General features: G+C 43.2%; 1 protein-coding gene across 2 annotated transcripts; it reads left to right on the forward strand.

The window, feature by feature from the left end:
* The first annotated feature begins 13,413 nt into the window (after nt 1-13,413).
* Nucleotides 13,414-21,697, forward strand: LOC148027693 (uncharacterized). Of its 2 annotated transcripts, XM_087689384.1 has the most exons (4): nt 13,414-13,735; nt 13,947-20,399; nt 20,511-20,552; nt 20,649-21,697. In XM_087689384.1, exons 2-4 carry the CDS (start codon nt 14,161-14,163, stop codon nt 20,911-20,913), a joined length of 6,546 nt encoding a protein of 2,181 aa, XP_087545510.1. In that variant the 5' UTR covers nt 13,414-13,735; nt 13,947-14,160; the 3' UTR covers nt 20,914-21,697. The 2 variants fall into 2 exon arrangements, with proteins under 2 accessions (XP_087545510.1, XP_087545509.1); XM_087689383.1 differs by having other exon boundaries at nt 20,511-21,697.
* Nucleotides 21,698-21,810: the final 113 nt, after the last annotated feature.

Consider the following 21,810-nt stretch of genomic DNA (forward strand, 5'->3'; position numbering starts at 1 on the left):
TTTCGAAGGCTGAAGTAAAGAAGAAGAAGCAAGGTTCGAGCAAGCAAGCGATGGGTAAGAAGCTCTCCCATTCTTCCACTCTCTCTCTTAGATAGTGCCTGTGGAGGCACCAGAAGCAGGTCAAGCAAAAATCTCAGATTGTTGTGAGATTTGGTGTGTGAGCAGATCACTGTATATTCTGCAGATTTTTCCTTTAGGGCTTTCCCGCAGTTATTTTGAGTGTCTGAGGCCGTTTCAGGCCTCATTTTAGAGCCGCAAGGTTGTCGACAATAGTTTCCGGGTACACTGTGATTTCAGCTGTATTGACGAAAAGTAGGTGCACATGTTACAGATTGCAAATCTGTAATTTTTGAGGTGTTTGTAGGAAGCAAACATAAGGTTTATCTGCAAACAGGCTACAAATTACATGTATTATTGAGCAATCAATGAAAGAGGTTGCTTGGTGTATTGCTGTGCATGTGTTGTGAAAGATTGCAGAAGACTAGCTTGTTGTGTTGTATCCTTGTTTGTGATAATGGCAGAGAACATTGGAAACCCCATTATTGAGAAGCTCAACAAGAATAACTACCCTTCATGGAAGTTCCGTGTGACGAACTTCCTCATTGGAAAGGGCCTTTATGAGTTTGTTTCAGGTGAAGAAAAGGAGCCAGAGCTGGGTATCCCTCTGACTGTAGATGAGTTAAAAGCATGGAAAGAGTGGAATGCGAAAGATAAAAAGGTGATGTACTAGCTATCTGCAATCATTGATAATACTATGCTGGGACATATCAGGAATGCAGAAACCTCACATACAGCTTGGACAATTTTTGAGAGCATGTTTTCAGTAAATACAAAGGCATGAAAGATTCAACTCAAGCAAGAGTTGAATGCCTTGAAGAAAGGAAAAATGTATGTCAATGAGTATGTGTTGAAGGTGAGGAGCATTGCAAATGCTTTAGCAGCGATTGATGCAATGCCGGATGATGATGATTTGGTTTCATCCACTCTAAGTGGCCTTAACAATGAGAAGGCATGGAAATCATTTGTTACTTCAATATATGTACGTAAGCCATTTTTAGATTTTGATAAGCTGATCTCTCTCATGATTACTGAAGAGATCAATATGTAGGGTGATTCGTTTGAAAGAAATGGTGAATAGGTCCAAGCATTTTACTCGAGTTCAGGAAGAGAACGTGATAGATCCTCTTCGAGAGGCAGTGGTATGGGACGTGCTGGCGATAACCAACAAAATAAGTTCAATCAATAGTTTGGTGAAATGCAGGTTTGTGGAGGTAGAGGAAACTTTAGAGGCAGGGGGAGCTCTAGAGGAAGAGGTGGATGGTAGAATAGAGGCTTTGGAAATTCTGCTATTGTTTGCCATTATTGTGGTAAAACAGGACATATTGCAGCCAATTGTTATGCTAAGAAGGATGATATTCACAGTGGTAAACTACAGCAAGGAAACTATGCATCGTCTTCATGACAAAATGAAGATAAAAATGAGTGTTTGTTTGTTATGCAGCATATGATGAATGCAGTTACAGGAAAGGGGACACATGATGATGCATGGTATGTCGATTCAGGTGCATCTAATCATATGACCAGTCATGTTGAATGGTTTGGAGAGATGCAGGACTTACAAAATCTAGGTTATGTATAGACGGGTGATGATTCATGCCACCCAATTTCACACATTGGAAAGGTTCCCTTGTCCTTGTATGATGGCTAGACAAAGAGTCTGACAGATGTATTACATGTGCCATCAATTACAAAGAATCTAGTGTCTGTTGGCCAAATGGTAGAGCAGGGGTTGCAGGTCCGATTCAATGCAAAAGGTTGTTTTGTAGAAGACTTTAATGATAAGTGCAGGTTGGTCGCAAAAGGAAGTAGAGTTGGCCGAATGTTCACTTTAGATGCTAGAATTCCTATAATGGATGCTGCTATGTATGCTAAAGAAAAAGGAGTAGTTGCAAATATTGAAATATTGCATAAACATATTGGACATGCAAATGTGCAAAGGCTGAAATTAATGCAATCCAGAGGATTGGTTACAGGGTTGCCTTTTTTTAGAGTTGCAGAATTGCATAAAGTCTGTGAAGCATGTCAGTTTGGTAAGCAGGCAAGACAACCCTTCTTGCATGATAGAGAAGTGAGTAGAAAAATACTTGATGTAGTGCATACAGATGTTTGGGGGCCTATACAGAATGTACCTCTTGGTGGAAACAAATACTTTGTCACATTTATTGATGATTGTTCAAGGAAGTTATGGGTATACTTTATGAAGGAAAAAAGTGATGTGTTTGAGTGCTTCAAATCTTTTAAGACAGCTGTTGAAACGGAAATAGGCTTAAAAGTGAAGTGCTTGAGATCAGATGGAGGGGGAGAGTACCTCTCTAATGAGTTCAGTGGCTTCTTGAGGACTCATGGGATAAAGAGGCAATTTACTTGCAGGTATATCCCACAGCAAAATGGTGTTGCAAAAAGAAAAAACAGGCATATTGCAGAAGTTGCACGGGCATTAATGGCTGAAAAGAATATGCCCAAATATTTTTGGTCTGAGGCTGTCCATACTGCTGTTTACATTATGAACAGAACTCTCACAACTGCAGTTCATGAGATGACTCCTAAAGAGTACTTTACTAGCAAGAAGCCCAATGTATCGCACTTGAAGATATTTGGATGTGTTGCATATGTTCATGTGCCAGATGAGCTACGGAAGAAGCTTGATCCAAAGGCTGAAAAATGTATTTTTATTGGGTACTCTTTAGAGCAGAAAGGGTATTGCTATTATAACCCTGTCCACAGGTGAGTTCAGAGTGAGCAGAGATATTATCTTTGATGAGATGGGCAGCTGGTATGCACCTACTGGTGACATATTAGATGATGATAATGATCAGGACAGCTATGTGCAAAAAGAAAAACAAGAATCACAGAGTCTTAGTGGACCAGAAACATCATTTGATACTATACTTATAGTGAGCCCTTGGTCTAGGAGACTAAGGAGTATTCCCACATCTTCAGGTGGATCTATAAGTGTTGCAGGGAAGGACAAAGAAAAGAAGAAAGTGCTAGATGGTAATGATGCATCTACCAGTCATTTGGGATTTGATGGAGATTCTAGTGGTTTGGAGAGTTTGGATGATGAGCTTGGCATTTCTTCAGTCAGGACACTAGGTGCACAGAGAGCTCATAGTAATGTAAAGGCTCCATTGAGTGATCTTGTGGTACGTAGATTGTTGAGATATCGAGCTCCACTCGTGATATGCCAGGGTGACCGTTGTGCATTTATGTCACCGACTTGTCAGTTGCAGATGCGGTTGGTACACCGCCCATGAATAATAGCTACATGACAGCTATCCTTATCTACTCTAGTTCGTGGCTCAGTTAGTATGCCACCTTAGTTAGTTGAGTTTGGTTTGAGACCCATATAAAGGGTTCTTCTATTTCTTTGTACTTGACTTCTTTTTTGCTTACACAACTAAGAAGAGGAAAACTGTTTTCAGCCTCCACCTTTGTGTGTATTCCCCCATTGTGCAAGCAAGAAAGCTACAAGTGAGACTCCTTCCTTCTCTCCCACAATCTTGGCATGGTATCAGAGCCTTGTTCGTGGTAAGGAGCTCAAGAAAGCAAGCCAAGCTCGCGGTATTCTGGTAAGAGGAGCAGTGTTGCTTTCATTTTCTGTTTTGGGAGCAGATCTCTGCAGGTAGCACAGCCGGAAATTGCAAGAGTGCATTGTCTCAGGTTGAGACGCCCTTCGCGGTGAAGCAAGAGGGCAGTATATGCTGCAGGATTGGGCTTTAGCTCTTGGTGACCTTGTTTTTTTGATTTGAGGCCATTTCGGGGCCTGTTTTGGAGGTGGAAGTTTTCTGCACACACTCAGGAAAAGGCCCTATTTTATGTTGTACGACCACTGTTCTACAGGTTGGTGAAAAGTTACTAGAGAAATTGCATTGTATACCTGTGCACAGAGACATTGGGAGTTACAGAATCATCCATGTTGCCTGTTGATGCAAAATCATCACTAGGAAGTGACTGTGTGGTCAAATACCACTTTCGTCAATTTTGCAGATTAGCCCTTGTGAGGCTGAAGTTGTATTCTTTGCAGTGATAGAATTTTTTGCAGTGTTCTGTAATGGCGTCTGATTCTCTTTCACAGATTGTCATTGAAAAGCTTGACAAGAACAACTTCCAAGCATGAAAGTTTAGAATGACGAATTTCCTTATGGGAAAAGGATATTGGGAATTTGTTGCAGGAAATGAAGAAGAACCAGTTCTTCCTAATGTTCCCAATCAACAGCAAATGCAGGCATTTAAAGCATGGCATGAGAGAGCCAGGAAAGTTATGTATTGGCTGTCTATCAGTATTTCAGACTCTATGATTGTGCATATTCAGGATGCAAGTACGCCAAAGGAGGCATGGGATACTTTGTCAAAAATGTATAGCACAAATACGCAAGCCAGGAAAATGCAGCTCAAGCAAGAGTTGTAGAATGTACAAAGAGAAAATATGAGCATCAATGACTACCACATGAAGGTGAAGAAGATTGTAGATGCACTTGCTTCCATTGGGTCGCCAATGGAAGATGATGATTTAGTTTCTGTGACCTTGAATGGTCTAGGAAAGGATTATGCACAGTTTCGAACATCCATTTCCGTCCGTGAAAGATTTCCTGATTTTGAGGAGTTGATTGCTCTTCTAATTTCTAAGGAGCAGAGAAATGGTGGTGCATCTTCTTCAGGAGGAACTTCAAAAGAAGCTGTCTTCTACTCAAATGCTGGAAGAGGTAGAGGCAGAGGTAGAGGAGGCCGATCTGGAGGTCGTGGTAGAAATCAGAATATGCATCAAACTCAAGAAAACCAGTCCTATGGAGGAGGACGTGGTAACTCTAGAGGCAGGGGAAGCTAAAGAGGTCGTGGTGGATGGCAAAGAGAGCAAAATGCAAACAGCAATGTTGAATGCTACTACTGTGGTAAAATGGATCATATGGCTAAAGACTGCTATAAAAAGCAGAATGACATCATGAATGGAAAACTGCAACAAGGGAATTATGCATCTTCTAGTAGACAAGGTGATGACAGAAATGAGCATTTGTTTATGGTGTAGCACATGACCAATTCTGTGACAAGTGTAGAAGAAAGTAACGATGTGTGGTATGTTGACTCAGGTGCATCAAACCACATGACAGTCATGCAGAATGGATGCAGGATGCAAGGAAAATGGAAAAACCAGAATTTGTGGAGACCGGTGATGATACTGCACATCCTATTGTGCAGATTGAAAATATTCCTTTGTCTATGCAGGATAGGAAAAAGAAACACCTGTCGGATGTATTTCATGTTCCGAATATCACCAAGAACCTGGTTTCTGTTGGTCAAATGGTTGAGCAGGGCTTGCAAGTCAGATTTAATTCCCATGGATGCTTTGTTGAGGATATGAAAAATAAAGGTCGCTTGATAGCAAAAGGAAAGAAGAAGGGCATAATGTTTACATTGGATGCAGACATGCCTGAATTGACTGCAGCAATGTTTGCACATGGGACCGGTGTAGTTGCAGATATTGATATCTGGCATAAACGCATTGGTCATGTTAATGTACAACGACTTAAATCAATGCAGGCCCAAAATATTGTTGCAGGATTGCCAAAATTCAAGGTTGCAAAAATGCATAAGATATGTGAAGCTTGTCAGTTTGGAAAATAGGCAAGGAAACCATTTCCTAGACATGTTCAAGAGAGTAAGAAGCCATTGGAATTAATCCACTCTGATGTGTGGACTACTAAAGCTGCATCTCTTGGAGGCTGTCATTATTTTGTCACTTTTATTGATGACTATAGCAGAAAAGTTTGGGTGTATTTTATGAAAAAGAAAAGTGAAGTTTTTGGGCATTTCAAAACTCTTAAAGCTATGGTTGAAAAAGAAACATGCTTGCAAATAAAATGCCTAAGGTCAGATGGAGGGGGAGAGTACCTCTCAAATGAGTTTGCAAGGTTCTTGCAAGAGCGTGGCATAAAGCAGCAATATTCATGCAGTCATACCCCACAGCAAAATGGAATTGCAAAAAGAAAAAACAGGCATATTGGAGAGGTATCTCGTGCCATGCTCAATGAAAAAGACCTGCCAGATTTTTATTGGGCTAAAGCAATTGCTACAGCAGTCTACATAATGAACAGGACTTCCACTGCAGCAATACATGGAATGACTCCAGAGGAGAGGTATACTGGTAGGAAACCAGATATTTCTCATTTGAAGATTTTTGGTTGCATTGCCTATGTTCATGTGCCAAATGAATTGAGATCCAAGTTGGATTCAAAAGCTGAGAAGTGCATCTTTATTGGTTACTCTCTGCAGAAGTAGAAAGGGTATAGATGTTATAACCCTTCTACTCGTAAGTTTACAGTGAGCATAGATGTTTTTGATGAGATGAGTAGCTGGTATAAAACAGTAAATGTGATTGATGATGTAAATGCACAAAACAGTAATGCTGCACAGAATTCACAGCAGCAGTCACAAAATATTAGTGGACTTGGAGCGTCCTCTAGTAGTGGTTCACATTCTTCGCCATGGATAGGCAGATTGAGATTAGGAGAATCTTCTCAAAGTAATGAAGATAGTGGTATTCAAGTTTCACGAAAAGGAAAAGAGAAGGTAGATCAATCCATGTTTGATGTGAATGCAGGTCACTCTTATGTGGATGGTGAATCCAGTGGCTCAGAATAGAGCGTTGATGATGAGTTGGGCATTCCTTCTATTGTTACACCTGGAGTAAGGAAGACCAGGGATGTTTTGAGAGCACCTGGGAGTGAACCTACTTTGCGCAGGTCTACCAGAGCTAGGTATCCTGTGGATAGGCTAAAATATGATGGATTTACAGCCATTTACTATGCATATATGGTCAAAGTGATACAGGAACCAGAACCCACTTCTTTTGAGCAAGCCATGGGAAAAGAAAAATGGGAGAAATCCATGGATGAAGAAATGGATGCCTTGGAAGAAAATGCTACATGGGAATTGGTACCTTTGCCTAAAGGTAAGAATGCAATTAGCTGTAAGTGGGTTTATAAGGTGAAACACAATGCAGATGGTTCCGTGAATAGATATAAGGAAAGATTAGTAGTCAAGGGGTATGCACAAACATATGGCATTGATTATGAAGAAACATTCAGTCCGGTTGCAAGGATGGCAACCGTAAGAGCAGTCATTGCTATGGCTGCATCAAAGGGATGGTCTTTACATCAGATGGATGTAAAGAATGCCTTCTTGCATGGTGATTTGCAAGAAGAGGTCTATATGGAGTAGCCACCAGGGTATGTGCATGCTGTTCATCCTGAGTTTGTTTGCAGGTTGAAGAAAGCCTTATATGGCTTGAAGTAAGTACCTAGAGTATGGTCTGACAAGATAGGACAGTATCTTATCACTTTTGGCTTTCAGATTTCCAAGGCAGATTTCTCACTTTATGTGAGAAAAACAGAGAAAGGTATTATGCTACTTGTCATTTATGTTGATGATTTGATTATGAGAGGTGACAGTGATGAAGATATTCTTCATGTGAAAATGCTATTGAAGCAGACGTTTGAGATGAAGGATTTGGGAGAGCTGCATTATTTCTTGGGCATTGAGGTGATTAGATCACCAAGTGGGATACAGCTCTTGCAGAGGCAGTATGGATTGGACATGCTGTCCAAATATGGGATGACAGGCTATAAGCCTATTTCAGTTCCTTTGGAGCAGAATGTGAAGCTGAGCACAGATGCAGGTGAGCTTCTGGAAGACCCTACTATGTACAGACACATAATAGGAAGTTTGATTTATATGACTATTACCAGGCCAGATTTGAGCTATGCTATTTGATTGGTAAGTCAGTTTATGCAGGCTCCAAGGAAATCGCATTTGGATGCGGCTAGACGCATACTCAGGTATGTGAAGTCCACATTGCAGTATGGACTATTTTATGAGACTGGGGTTCAGATACAATTGCATGGATACACCGATGCTGATTGGGCTGGTAGTATTTATGATAGACGATCTACCAGTGGGTATGTGTTCTCTTTTGGGAGTGCTGCAGTCACTTGGAGCAGCAAGAAACAGCCTACAGTTGCCTTGTCGAGCACAGAGGCTGAGTACAGGGGTGCAGCAATGGCTGCATGTGAGGTAGCTTGGTTGCATAAGCTACTTTATGATATGCATCAGTCTACAAATGGGCCAGTTGTCATTTATTGTGACAACATGAGTAGTATACACTTGGCAAATAACCCAGTCTATCATGCTAGAACAAAGCACATTGAGGTGCATTATCACTATGTGCGGGAGAATGTTTTACTAGGTCTTATTGATCTAGTTTATGTCAGCACAGAGGATCAGGTAGCTGACATATTCATGAAAGGCATTGGACGCAGAGAAGCTGCGCAAGTTCAGAGACCTGCTTGGTGTGCAGGAATTGGGATTGAGCTCGAGGGGGAGTGTTGAGATATCGAGCTCCACTCATGATATGCCAGGGTGACCGTTGTGCATTTATGTCACCGACTTGTCAGTTGCAGATGCGGTTGGTACACCGCCCATGAATAATAGCTACATGACAGCTATCCTTATCTACTCTAGTTCGTGGCTCAGTTAGTATGCCACCTTAGTTAGTTGAGTTTGGTTTGAGACCCATATATAGGGTTCTTCTATTTCTTTGTACTTGGACTTCTTTTTGGCTTACACAACTAAAAAGAGGAAAACTGTTTTCAGCCTCCACCTTTGTGTGTATTCCCCCATTGTGCAAGCAAGAAAGCTACAAGTGAGACTCCTTCCTTCTCTCCCACAATCTTGACATAGATCTAGCAGGGTTAGATACCCTGTTAAAAAATTTGGTTTTAAAGGTTATACAGCTCACCATTATGCTTATATGGTGAAACTAGTTGAGGATGTTGAGCCCACTTGTTTTGAGGATACTGTTGGTCATGCTCATTGGGATGCAGCAATGGATGAGGAGATGGCTACATTAGAAGCCAATAAGACTTGGGATTTGATACCCTTACCTAAGGGTAAGAAAGCTATTGGCTGTAAGTGGGTTTACAAAGTCAAGCATAATGCAGACGGTTCAGTTAGCAGGTATAAGGCTAGGCTAGTTGCAAAAGGCTATGCTCAAACATATGGCATAGATTATGAAGAGACATTCAGTCCAGTTGCTAGGATGGCAACGGTTAGGTGTGTGATTGCCTTGGCAGCAGCCAAAGGTTGGAGCTTGCAGCAAATGGATGTAAAGAATGCCTTCTTGCATGGTGAATTGCAAGAAGAAGTGTATATGGAGCAATCAACATGTAATGAGGATTTAGAGCATCCCACATATGTGTGCAGGTTAAAGAAGGCGCTCTATGGGCTGAAGCAAGCACCTAGAGCATGGTTTGACAAGATTGGAGAGTATCTTGTCAATATTTGGATTTTGTATTTTTGATGCTAATCACTCACTTTATGTGAGAAAGGGAGATGCAGGGTTGGTCATCATAGCCATCTATGTGGATGATTTGATTATTACAGGTGACAGTGACAATAGGATTGCTGAAGTTAAGGACTTCTTGAAGAAGAAGTTTGAGATGAAAGATTTGGGTGAGGTGATCAGATGTGATGATGGTATATGGCTATCCCAAAGGCAGTATGGCTTGGATATGTTATCCATGTATGGTATGACAGCATGTAAGCCTCTTTCAGTACCATTGGAGCAAAATGTGAAGTTGAGTGCTGAGGTTGGGGATGAGACAAAAGACCCTACTATGTTTAGGAGGATAGTAGAGAGTTTGATTTACATGACTTTCACAAGGCCAGACTTGAGCTATGTTGTTAAACTTGTCAGTCAGTTTATGTAGATGCCTAGAAAGCCTCATTTGGATGCAGTTAGACATATATTGAGGTACGTGAAGTCCACTTTACATTATGGACTTTTTTATGAGGCAGGTAAGGATGTATAAGTCTTTGGATACACATATGCAGATTGCTCTGCTAGCATGTCAGACAGAAGATCTACAAGTGGATTCATGTTTTTCCTTGGTAGTGCAGTAGCTACATGGAGCAGCAAAAAGCAACCTACAATTGCTTTATCGAGTATAAAGGTGTTGCTATGGCAGCATGTGAGGTGGTATGGCTGCAAAAGTTATTAGGTGATTTGGACGTGCAGGGAGATGGTCCAATTGTCATTCATTGTGACAACATGAGTAGCATACAGCTAGCTAGGAATCCAATGTTCCATGCTAGGACAAAACACATTGAAGTACACTACCACTTTGTGAGAGAGAAGGTACTTGCGGGAGAGATCTTGGTATATGTCAGCCCACAAGATCAGATAGCTGACATTTTCACAAAGGCATTGGATGCAGAGAAGCTTCAAAAGTTCCGAAGCTTACTTGGAATTGCAGAGATAGAGTTGAGCTTGAGGGGGAGTGTTGAGATGGCAAGCTCAACACATGCGGACATTGATGATGGACCGCCTGGCTAGATGAATCCGCACGTCTACACCTAGCACGTTGGTAGTCATTATGATATCTACATGGCCATTGACTTATCACTTATTATATTTAGTTTGTTACACCTACCTATAGCTGGCAAGGATATACCGCCAGTCGATTAGTGTAGTCGGTTATGCACTGTTTGACTTAGAAGGCCACTTTTCTTTATATTGTATTTGTGTACATTGTATAGTGTGTGGAAGAAGAAGAAAAAACCAGCAAGAAAACGTTTTGGCCTCCATCTCTCTTCTTGTGATCTTGAGTGAGCTTCTTCTTGTGTATACAATGTGTGTTTGGCACAGCAACTCAAGCAAATTCCCCCATCACACGATTCTTGATAGTATAGCTAGAGTAAAGCACTCAGATGGTGCAACCCCACTCTATGTAGAGATTATTGAGAAACTCCAACGTGACTACATGCAAGAGTGGCTAGATCAATGGAAAAAGCTTAAATGGGAACTGTTGGTCATCATTGCTCCAAGCTCCCACCTTTGCCTGACAAGCCGGATGAGTCAGACTTCGATACCGATTTTTCTCCCTATGCCCAAGCGTAAATCCACCCATTCCTTAACAGTAAGACCAGAGCACCCTTGTTGATTCTGCCTCATCACACTTCCACTTTGCATTTGGCTTTGCTACCAAGTTCAAACTTGTCACCTTGCTATCCTAGACTAGATTGCCCACACTCCAAATCCTTGAAGATTAGTCACCTAGGGAGGACTAGCTCTAGACTTCTTTGACTTCTCTACTGGCACTAGCCTTGTTGATCCGAAGTGGCACATGATGTTAGAGCACTGCCAAGCAATGGACTAGTGAAACATCAAGGCCAAGGAGTGGATTCAAGTACTGTAGCCAAACGTGTTGGACTTGAACTAGGACTAGAAGGTGGAATCTAACCTTCTTTGGTAGCACATTCCAGAGGAACAACGGCTAGAGTAGGCCATGAAATGAAGAAAGTGGGTATTCCTTGTCTTGGTCAAGATTCAATAAAACCCTACCCTCCACTGAAATGTCACTAAAGCGATCACCTCTAGTCTAAAGCCAAAGTCAAGAAGGAACCACACTCAGATTAAGAAGAAGGTTCCCCACATCTTGATGACCTAAGCAAAGGGGAGGTGGAGATCCTAATCTCAATGATCCACTCTCTATAGACCCCTCTACTCCCACCCTAGACATCATGAAGTTGGCCTATATTAACCAGCTACTACGAGCTTGCTTGACCAAATCACAAGCCCTCTCCCTCAAGTGATGGCATTGCATATATATTCTCTTGAGCACCAAGTTCGTGCATAAACTCAAACTTGATAGATTGTAGACTCACTTCGCTAGGATTACATTTGAGTGTGATCAACTCCAGCATCAACAAATTCAGCTTGGAGCCATTGAAAAGCTCATGGCTGAGGTCATCTTCCATAATGTCTTGTAGCCTCCCCTTTGGATCCCACCCCTTACTATGTTGTGTCTCTCCTCCGACCGTCATCATCCCACCTCCTCACTAGGACTAATCTAGCAAGATAATGCACCCAACATAGAGGATTAAGGCGATATCAACAAGCAATTCTGTGGGTTCGAGTCCACCGTGTGTACATGTGTTAAAGGTAGCAGTAGTTATTTAGCGGAATTTAAAGCAAGGGCCACCAATGGCACATTAATGAGCCAACAAGTATAGGAGCAATTATGATCATTGGCACGACACATGGACAGAGAGAATATCGTAGTGGGCAATAGGCTATATAAGGGAGAGACCTGCCCAAGCCGAAGGTGAGAGGGTATAAAGGGATCAAGGCTCAACTGGTAGATTTTTTTTTGGTGTCCCTTCAACCCTATGACTAGCATCCTGAGTGTTACAATAATAGCAGAGTTGTCTCTTTGTATGTCTCGAGTCACAATTCTTGGCAGTAGCACTACCCTCATCTTTGTATCATTGGTCGTCTTTGAGTTTATGAGATTCTGTTGTCACTCCTGAGTATTTTGTCGCTATCATTTCCATTTTTGTTGAGACTGTTGTACAAGCTTCATATAACAATATACAATTGGATATTTCTTTGGCTAAGTATTTTTTGGCATTTGTTCTCATTGTTTTGACTATGTTGAGCTCTGTACATTGAACATTGACTATAAAGTAGGATATCAGTGTCTACTTGTGTCAGTTCTCAATATGACCGCACTCTACTCTGTGATGGCGGTGCTCGGATTTGATTATACACATTGTGACTTTTGGAATTCCCACATATCGTCTTGCTCTCTCTCTTGATTGAACCTCCATAGCTCTTGCTTTTGCTTGTGGTCTCACTCTACTTCTTTTACATGCGATTGATAGTATGTCAAGTTCTAAGGATAGGATTGGTGATAGAGTAAATACAATTTTCAATGGACCAATCAGGATCATTGTTGCTCATCGAACCTATAAGCCTTGCATTAGCACACAACTTTTCACCAGGGTTTGTGGGGGTAACTCAAGGCTAAGTAAATCCCACTCCCCTTGTTAACATGAGGTGTGATTGTGTGGTAGTGGGGAAGTAAAGTTCCCTTCCCTTCACTATCACTGGGTGCAATCCGACTCTTAATTCAAGCCATGCCAAGTCGAGTTATTAACCTAGGTGTAGTGTGGCTCTAAGATTGGCAACTTCACAAGGCCCACTAAGAGCTGGGTCACGCTTGGAACCAATAGCATTTGTGGGGTTTTGCTTCAAACCCTTTGCCAGCCATTTCATGTCTAGGACAAGGAGTAGAAAGCTTTTCCTGAGTGCTAGATTAGGGTGAGAGAGTACACCCGATTGGGCCCAGGCCCTAGAACTACAACACCGGCACCACAAGGGACTACGCCACTCCCCTGGTGCGACCCGACCCTAACCTAGATGCGTAACGATCCCCTTCGAAATTTCAAAAACTTGCCAACGGTCGAGGTTCATTGCGGCGCCCCCCCCCCCCCCTCTCTCTCTCTCTCTCTCTCTGTGTTTTTGCGCTCTCCTGCGAACATCGACGTCGAGGGATTTCTGATTGCCTTAGCATTTCTGCTTCTTTCGTGGAGCTCTCTGATAAGGTAGCGGTTTGCAGTCTCCTTCCCTCTCGTGGTCGTGAAACATCTCAGCCGTATAGCCCTTTGCAGGTTCTGCTACTCCATTGTAAAAAGAAACCCTAAGCAAGGTGGCTTTGCTTCCATGTTAGAGAAAACTGCACAAATCTGCAAGAGATCAGAGCAGAGCAACATAACTGACCGAATGGCAAGTGATCGTACAAATTTCTCCATGTACATCGACCATTGGCAGTGGAAACAGGTCATCTCTCGCCTATTCTTCTCGTATGGGACTGGCCATTTCGTATTCTACTATAATTCGAGAGAAAAGATTCCCAGCCATAGGAAGTTTTCAGTAAACACATAATTTCTGGTTCATTTGCCTTGTTCCTTTTAAAAAACAGAATACACAGAGTTTGGTATCTTTCTTTCATGTGTCCAATTTCCGAACTTATGGTGCTGATCCATTGCAGATCAAGCTAGACGGCCATGGACAAAGGGAAGGAATATCCAGTTGTATGCATTGAGAAATCCTAACTTCTATGACGAAGTGAAATATGTAGGGTCAGATCAGATTGTAGATCATTTTGTAGGTGCAATTTGATTGACTTCTCTTGAATATTTTGGAGAAGATAGTAATTGGATCAGAGGTGTCTGCTCACAAGGGCTCCAACAGTTACAGAAAGCATGGATTTCCCAGGTAAAGAATCACTGGTTCTTGAGCAGACCATTGCTGGCATAGCCAATGATCAAGCCACAGATGACAGAAGCAAGAATGTAACCAGATTGACAGAGGCTCTAACAGGAAAAGATTGTGTAATTGCCCAACTAAAAGCTCAGCTAACTCACATAGAGGAAGATCTCCTGATCCAAAGGGGTCTACAAGAAGAGTTTAAGTCCAAAGAGGCAGAACTGTTGCAGGCTTTGCAGTACAGTGAGGAAAAGGTTACAGCAGTGGAGGAGCTCAGGAGGAAGGATCTTGAAGCTTGGAAAAATCAGGAAATGCAGTGGAAGAGCGACCGTGAAGAGGTGCTGAGGGACTTGGATAGGGCCCAAGATGCTCTAAACTGTAAGACAGAAGAGTTGCAAATGCTTGGACAGAAACTGCTGAGGGCAGATGATGCTGTAGCTCAGTTGACACAATCCAAGCTAGCTATGGTAGCAGAGGTGAATGATTTAAAAGCAGTCGTGGAAGAGATGGACTTGAAGCTTAAGGAAGCAGAGTCTGCACGATCACTTGGAGAAGCCAAGGAGGATGAAATCGCATCTCTTCAAGGACTCTTGCAAACTCGAGATCGGGCAATACAAAATGTCCGGAAGGAATTGGCAGAGAATCAAAGAACCATGAACACAATGGCTGCTGAGCTCACAGCTTTCCAAGAGACTCAGCAGAGATATACTGCCTTGCTGCAGGAGTCCCAAAGGAAGGACGAACAATTGCAAGCTTTGGTGATGTCTCAAGAGAAGTTCAAGATTCAAGTGAAGGCCTTGGAGGATACCCACCTCAAAGTGGTGGAAGAGATGGAGTTGAAATTAAAGGAAGCAGAGTTGGCACAGTCACTTGGAAAAGCCAAGGAGGATGAAATAGCATCTCTGCAAGGACTCTTGCAAACTCGAGATCAGGCATTACAAACTGTACTACAGGAATTGGCAGAGAATCAAAGAACCATGAACACAATGGCTGCTGAGTTCACAGCTTTCCAGGAGACTCAGCAGAGATACGCAGCCTTGCTGGAGGAGTCCCAAAGGAAGGACGAACAATTGCAAGCTTTGGCAATGTCTCAAGAGAAGTCCAAATTTCAAGTGAAGGCCTTGGAGGACACCCACCTCAAAGTCGTGGAAGAGATGGACATGAAGCTAAGGGAAGCAGAGTCAGCTGTGCTGTCACTCGGGAAAGCCAAGGAGGATGAAATAACATCTCTGCAAGGACTCTTACAAACTCGAGATCAGGCATTACAAACTATACGGCAAGAATTGGCAGAGAATCAAAGAACTATGAGCACAATGGCTGACGAGCTGACAACTTTGCAGGAGACGCAGCAGCGATACGCAAGATTGATCCAGGAGTTCCAAAGGAAGGAAGAACAATTGCGAGCATTGGGGCTATCTCACGAGAACTTCAAACTTCAAGTGAAGGCCCTGGAGGACAGCCACCTCAAAGAGAGGAATGAGCTCATTGGCAACTTAGAAAAAGCCTTGGAATCCAGAAGTGAAGGAGAGACAAGGTTGGTGGAGTTGGAGTGCCAGGTTGAAAGGTTGCAGGTGGCGCTTAATAAAGCCCAAATTGTGAGAAATGAATTGGAATCTGAAGCTACATCTCTCAAGGAAAAAATTGCAGTGGTGCTGGATGAGAAGCTGTCGCTGAGGCAGGAGTTGGATTCCCAAGTAGAATGCAATCAGCAGATGGAAGCGTTAAAGAGCTTCCTTGCCAGCAAAGAGGAAGAAGCGGAAGGTTTGAAACACGCAGTAGAATCCCTACAGCAGAGCTTATGTAATGCCAAGGAAGAAGAAGAGCAGTGGCTCTGCCGACAGGCTCAGTGGGAGACTCTCAGCCAGCAGTTGAAGGCTGTGACCTTAGGCCACAACGAACTGCTGAGCCTTCACCAGAATACGCTTCTGCAGTATTCTGAGAAAGAGGAGCTGTGGCTGAGAGAAAAGGAAGAACTGGCCTCTGAGGTTCAGAGAGCTGGAGAAAGACTTGCTGAGGCTGAACGCAAGCTTCAGACAGCCTTTTCTGATGCTGAGAGAATGAGAACCAAGTGTTTTGAGCTTGAGAATCAGGTCAAGCTTTCCAAAACAGAAATTGGTGCTCTTCACCTGAAGTTGGGTGAAACCTGTGAGCAGCTTGAGATGAGCAATCGTGACCTCCTCAACATGCAGCTCCAGCTGCAAGTCAAGTCTTCTGCTCTTGAGGGTATTTCAGATGAAAAGAACACCATAATCCAAGGACTGAAGAGGGCAGTTCATGAACAGGAACTACAAGTTCAAGAATTGGCTCAGAAAAACCAGGCGAGTATTCTACACATTGAGAGCTTGGAAAAGGAAGCCCAGAATTACCAGCATATTAAAGAAAGTCTCGAACGAAAAATCGCTAAACTGGAAGAGATGTTATCGGAAAAATCAAGGGAGATTATCACAGCAGCGGAGATCAGAGATGCCTTGGAAGCAAAGCTTACTGGCACTGAAGAAGAGCTGGAACAAGTAAAACGTGGTTTTGAAACACAAACGCAGCTAATTAGAGAGAGTGCTTCTACTTCTGAGCTGAAACTTCAACAAGCATTGATGGACATTCAACAAAGAGATGGAGAGATAAGAGAATTGATGGCAGACCTTGATTGCAGGGATGATTCTCTGAGTGATCTGAATGCTCAAAAGCAAATCCTGCTCCAGGAGAAAGAGGTACTTCTTGAATCAGTAAAAGTCCTGCAAGCCAAATGTGAATCACTGTTGCTGGAAATTGAAGAGGGGAACTCTAGAACACAACAGCTTTGCAGTCTCATGGAAGAGAGGGAAGCCAGTCTTGATTTGTCTTCGAAGGAGCTTAAACGATTACACGAGATTATTGAGTCTTCCGAGCAGAGTAGGCAAAACAATTTGGAGCGCGAAGAAAGATTGAAAGAGCTGGAGGATACCCTGGCCGAGGCATCTGCATCCTTGCATGACAAAGAAGAGAAGCTCTGTGCCTCAGAATGGGCGGTCCAGCAACTAGCACATGAGGTTGCCAAAGCCAAGAATAGTTTGGCTGCAAAGGAAAGGGAGGAGATCCTGCTTCGCAATCGATTGTCAGACATGGAGACACGTCTAAAAGCCAAGGAGAGGGAGTTTGCAGACATGGAATCCCATGTGCAGAATACACAGAAGAAGGTTACTCACAAGCAATCTGAAATTGACAAGCTTAATCAGGCTCTACAGAAAATGGAAAGTCGAGAAGCCATCTGGGCAAGTGAGAGACAGGGGTTGGAATCAGAAAGACAGCATATGGGCAGCCTCCTGGATGAAAAGATATCAGAAGTGGCACTTTCTCATGCAGAACTTCAAAAAGGATTGGAAAGACAGCAGCTCATGGAAAATAGCATTCAGAACCTCAATTCAAAGCTTGCTGAGCAAGCCCAAGCACTCAAGGAGCAGAAAACTGAATTCGAGATGTTGGTGGAGGAGCTTGAAGCCTCACACAGCAAGGAGGCTTCAGCATCTGCACAATTGAAGGAGGCAGAGAGCAAGCTGCAGAATTTAGAGCAGGTTCTCCAGGATCAGATTCAGAAGCTGCAGACCAGGCTATCAGACGAACAAGACCAGGTGAAGTCCTCCTCCTCCCAGCTACTTGAACTTGAGCTGGAACTTCAAACTGCAGAAGAGAAGTTAGTTGTCCAGACTGAAAGATGCTGCTCGTTGACAGCAGCATTAGCTGCCAAGGAGAGCTCTGTAGAGAGCTTGCAACGTAAATTGGATCACATTCAGACAGACCTGTCATATCAACTAAGGCAGATAAGTCAGAAAGACACAGAGCTAGAGCATGCAAGGGAGGAGATACTTGGTCAAAATGAGAAAGCAAGGGATCTGCATGAAAAGATTCATCAACTAGAAGCCCAGCTTCTTGACAGGGAAAATGACTGTAAGCAGTTAAAGGAGGAGAAAACAATGACGCTCCTTCAGGTTGATGAGATAAATAATGAGAAAACCATGCAATGTGAAATGATACGCCAGCTTGAGAGTAAGCTGGAGCATTTGGAAGGAATTTTGGCTGAGAAAGGGGAGTTGCATAACAAGCTTATTCAGCTTACACAAGAACTAGACATTTCGTTGAGAATGGTCAAAGAAAAGGAGGCAATGATCTCTGATCTGGAAGAGGCCTTAGAGAGTACAAAGCTTGACTGTTTGCAGCTAAAAGATGCTGTTATGTCAAATGAGAAGACTCTCCAAAAGGTTCATGCAAGGTTACGTACTGCTGAAGATGAGGGCATACACCTGAAGTGCAGAATGAATTCTCTGGAACGAGACATTGAAAAAACACAAAAGCAGCTGGAATCTGAGTCTGAGAAGGCCAAAGGCTTAGCCAGAGCAAATGGCTTTTTGAAAACTGAGGTAGAAGAAAAGCTGAAGGTAAATGAGACTTTGAAAGCCCAATTGGAAGGCGCCGAGCAGATGAGAGACAAAGTAATAACTGAGCTTAGTGCATTATCTGCCAAGGAAAAGGATGTACAGGACAAATTAGGGGTGCTGATAGAAGCATTGAGGGAGAGAGTGTATTCATGCAGCACAGATGGCCACATTCAGGTAGGTGATCAGCATGGAAATTTGCATGTTCTGGAAATGTTGGTGGAACATCTGAAAATTGAGGAAAAGAAAAGAAGAGATAGTGAAGCAGATCTTGTTGAACAGACAAAGGGTCTTCAAGTGGAACTTAATGAGAGGGAGAAGCAGATCAAAGATCTAACGATTGAGATAAGGATTCTCAGAGAGAGGGAAGGGGAATGTGCTGAATGGGTTGGGCAGCTAATAGGTGCCATAAGGGGCCTTGGGGAGGAGGTAGGGTTGATAGCACATTCCAATCAGGAATCTGCCCTTCTCATGTTTTGCACATCTTCATGGAAAGATGACTGTGCACAGCTATGTACAGAGGTAGAAGCTGCAAAGGATGAAATCATGCAGCTAAAAGAATGTTGGGAAGCAGCACGCGAGAGAAGTGAGGAGCAGGCGCAAGAACAGATTCTTCCTTTGCGTGCACTGCTGGCAGAGTCACAAAGTCAGCTACAGAAAGAGCAGGCGAAGTTACAAGAATCCAACAGTCTGTTGGAAACTTTGAAAGTTGAGCTGAATACATTCAAAGACGCTGCAGAGGCAGCCAATGACACATCAAGGATTGAAATAAAGAGACTTTCTCAACTCAATGAGCAACTCAGAGGGCAGCTTAAGAAAGAGAAGGAAGCATTCCATTTGCAGCTGGCTGAGTGGAAAGGCAAAGAAGAGGGTGCATCCAAGGATGTTCAAACTTTGAGATTGAATGTAGCAGAACTTGAAATGGTGGTGACAAGAGACCTGGAACAAATCACCAGCCTTGAAACTGAGGTAGAAGCTTGGAGAGCAAGAGCACAGATTGCAAGCAGTCTCAGTTCAGAGCTTGCAGAGGCAGTTGAAACAATACGAAGTTTGGGTGATGAAGTCAAACAAAAAGACCTGAATTTGGGCTGTCTTCAATCCCAGGTCGATGATTGGAAGTTGAAAGCGGAGAGAACATCAGAAAATGTAAGGGAACTGAAGGTCACGGTTGAAGAAGCAAGTAAAAAAATTGAACAGTTGAGTGGACAAATAGAGGCTCTGGAAGCAGAAAATAGCTCTTTGCAATATGCGCTGAGTGAAATGAAGGAAAGGGCAGATGCTGCTTGGCAAGAGAAAATCGTTCTTGAGTCAGAACTACGGGCTGTCAGTGAATCAATGGTGGCTGAAAAGGAGGATCTGCAGGTGGAGCTGGAGAAGTGGAGGCAGAAGGCAAGTGAGTTGGCGAGCAGTTCTGATGCAGCTCTTAGTGAACTGAAGGAGAGGCTCGAGGCAACTGAGAGGGACAAGCAGCGTCTTCAGGATACATGCCAGAAGCTTGAGGTAAACCTCGAGCATGCCCAGACTGAGTGCAGAGAACGCAAGAGGCTGACTGGGAGTTTGTTGGCCAAGATTAAGATGAACACCGAGCATAACAAGGCTAACATTGAAGAGAGGCTGCAGGGTCTCTACAGGAGGATGACAATGACTGATGGTGATACAATGGACAGTGTGAGGAGTTATGCTGCTAACGAAGCCATGCAGGAGGAAGAAAGCCACCATGAACTAAAAACTGTAGAGTTGATCCAGGATAATCACGATGCAGCTTGTATGCAGGGGCCTCATCAAGAGGAGATGGACCGTTATCTCGCCCTCTGCGATTCTGTCGTGAGGTATATGCATTGCCGTTGTTAACAATCATAAGGAAATAATAATTCCCTTTGACTGATAAAGAATGAGCTCACATATCATCAATTGTCTGTTCTCTGTATTTTGATTTGCAGGAGGCATGCTAGGTTGAAAGAGCAGTTGGAAAGCTTAACACGGTACGCATGTTTCCTTCCTCTATCGCGAACCCAAAATTTGTACAGTTGTTTTGGAGGAGACGAAGGTGTGAAAACACCATGTTCGTGCATTGCCAGGTCTGCTTCTGGTGGAGAAAGACAACCATCCGCACCATCATTATCACCATGCTCATCACCATCATTATCACCACCATCATCAATGGCAGGCAGAAAGAAGAGGTCAAGTCGTCAAGAAGAGGGGGAGGATGGCAACCGGAAGCCTTTGCAGCCCCTAATGGTGCAGGCTGCCACCACCACCAAGCTCTCTCCTTTGCCCAAGAGAAGGCGCAGTGTCGGCAAAGAGGGCAGTGAGAACTCTCCTTCACTGCACAATGCCTTGTAAGACAACAATGCAAACTATGCTGCCTTAATTGCGTACAGATCAAGGAAGCATGCCAAGGAAGCATGCCGTGGTCTTACCCCGAGGTCACACAGAGTGACCATCTTTCTAGTGTGCTAACCAAGCACATTGTGCCGTATGCTGTGTTCATACCCTGTTTGAAGGTTACATACAGTGTCCATATATTGTGTTGTATGTTGAGCATGTGCTCAATATTTATACTGCCATGCTCCAGTATTTGAGGCCGATGAAGCACATATACATGTGCACTCCCCTTGTAATCTGCTACAGCCAAGAGACCGGCTACCCATTTTGTCAGAGCCACTTTTGCCTGAAGCATGGTTGGCTGCTTACCAATCAAATTGCGACTTCAAAGACTGAAGTATTGTCTAAGGTCAGTGCTATTCCACTTGTCCAAGTGCAGGTAGGAAGGCCATGCTGTTGTGCAAGTGCAACTTCAGCAATAGGGTTTCCCAAGCTTCTGATGTTTACCAAAGCAACAGGATTTAAGAATCCTCAGCAATGAATTTTACATAGTAAGATCTTAGACCAATGCAACTATTTCTTCCCAATGTTCATTCTTTCAAAAAGACAAAAAAAGCAAATAGAAATTTGACTATCCAGCAAAAGCAAAAAAGAAAGCTTGTAAAGCAGTTCCATTTGGCAAAGCAGTGCAATCTTCGCATCTCTCTTCAAGTACTATAATCACGCATGCATGCTTGTTTCTCCAAAAAACTCGAGGTCGTGGGCTAAACGCCAAGATTGCCATGGTGACGAGGCCTTCTGAGCGATGGACAGTTCTATCAATGGTTGGCTGAGTGGAACAACATTACTAGCATTCTTCCCAATCCGGAGCTCTTGTGTTGCTTTCTGTATAGATGTACATTCTGGAGTTTTTGT

Source organism: Lygodium microphyllum, chromosome 12 (genome assembly GCF_053477565.2).
Source record: "Lygodium microphyllum isolate KBCC chromosome 12, Lygodium_microphyllum_v1.1.10, whole genome shotgun sequence".
Classification (NCBI taxonomy): Eukaryota; Viridiplantae; Streptophyta; class Polypodiopsida; order Schizaeales; family Lygodiaceae; genus Lygodium; species Lygodium microphyllum.

What these genes read in the sequence shown, in the direction of transcription:
- LOC148027693 (XM_087689383.1), top strand. Translation starts at nt 14,161, where the DNA reads ATGGATTTCCCAGGTAAAGAATCACTGGTTCTTGAGCAGACCATTGCT. An exon ending in CTCTGCGATTCTGTCGTGAG is followed by an intron (nt 20,400 to 20,510) that starts GTATATGCATTG and finishes TTTGATTTGCAG; the next exon opens with GAGGCATGCTAGGTTGAAAG.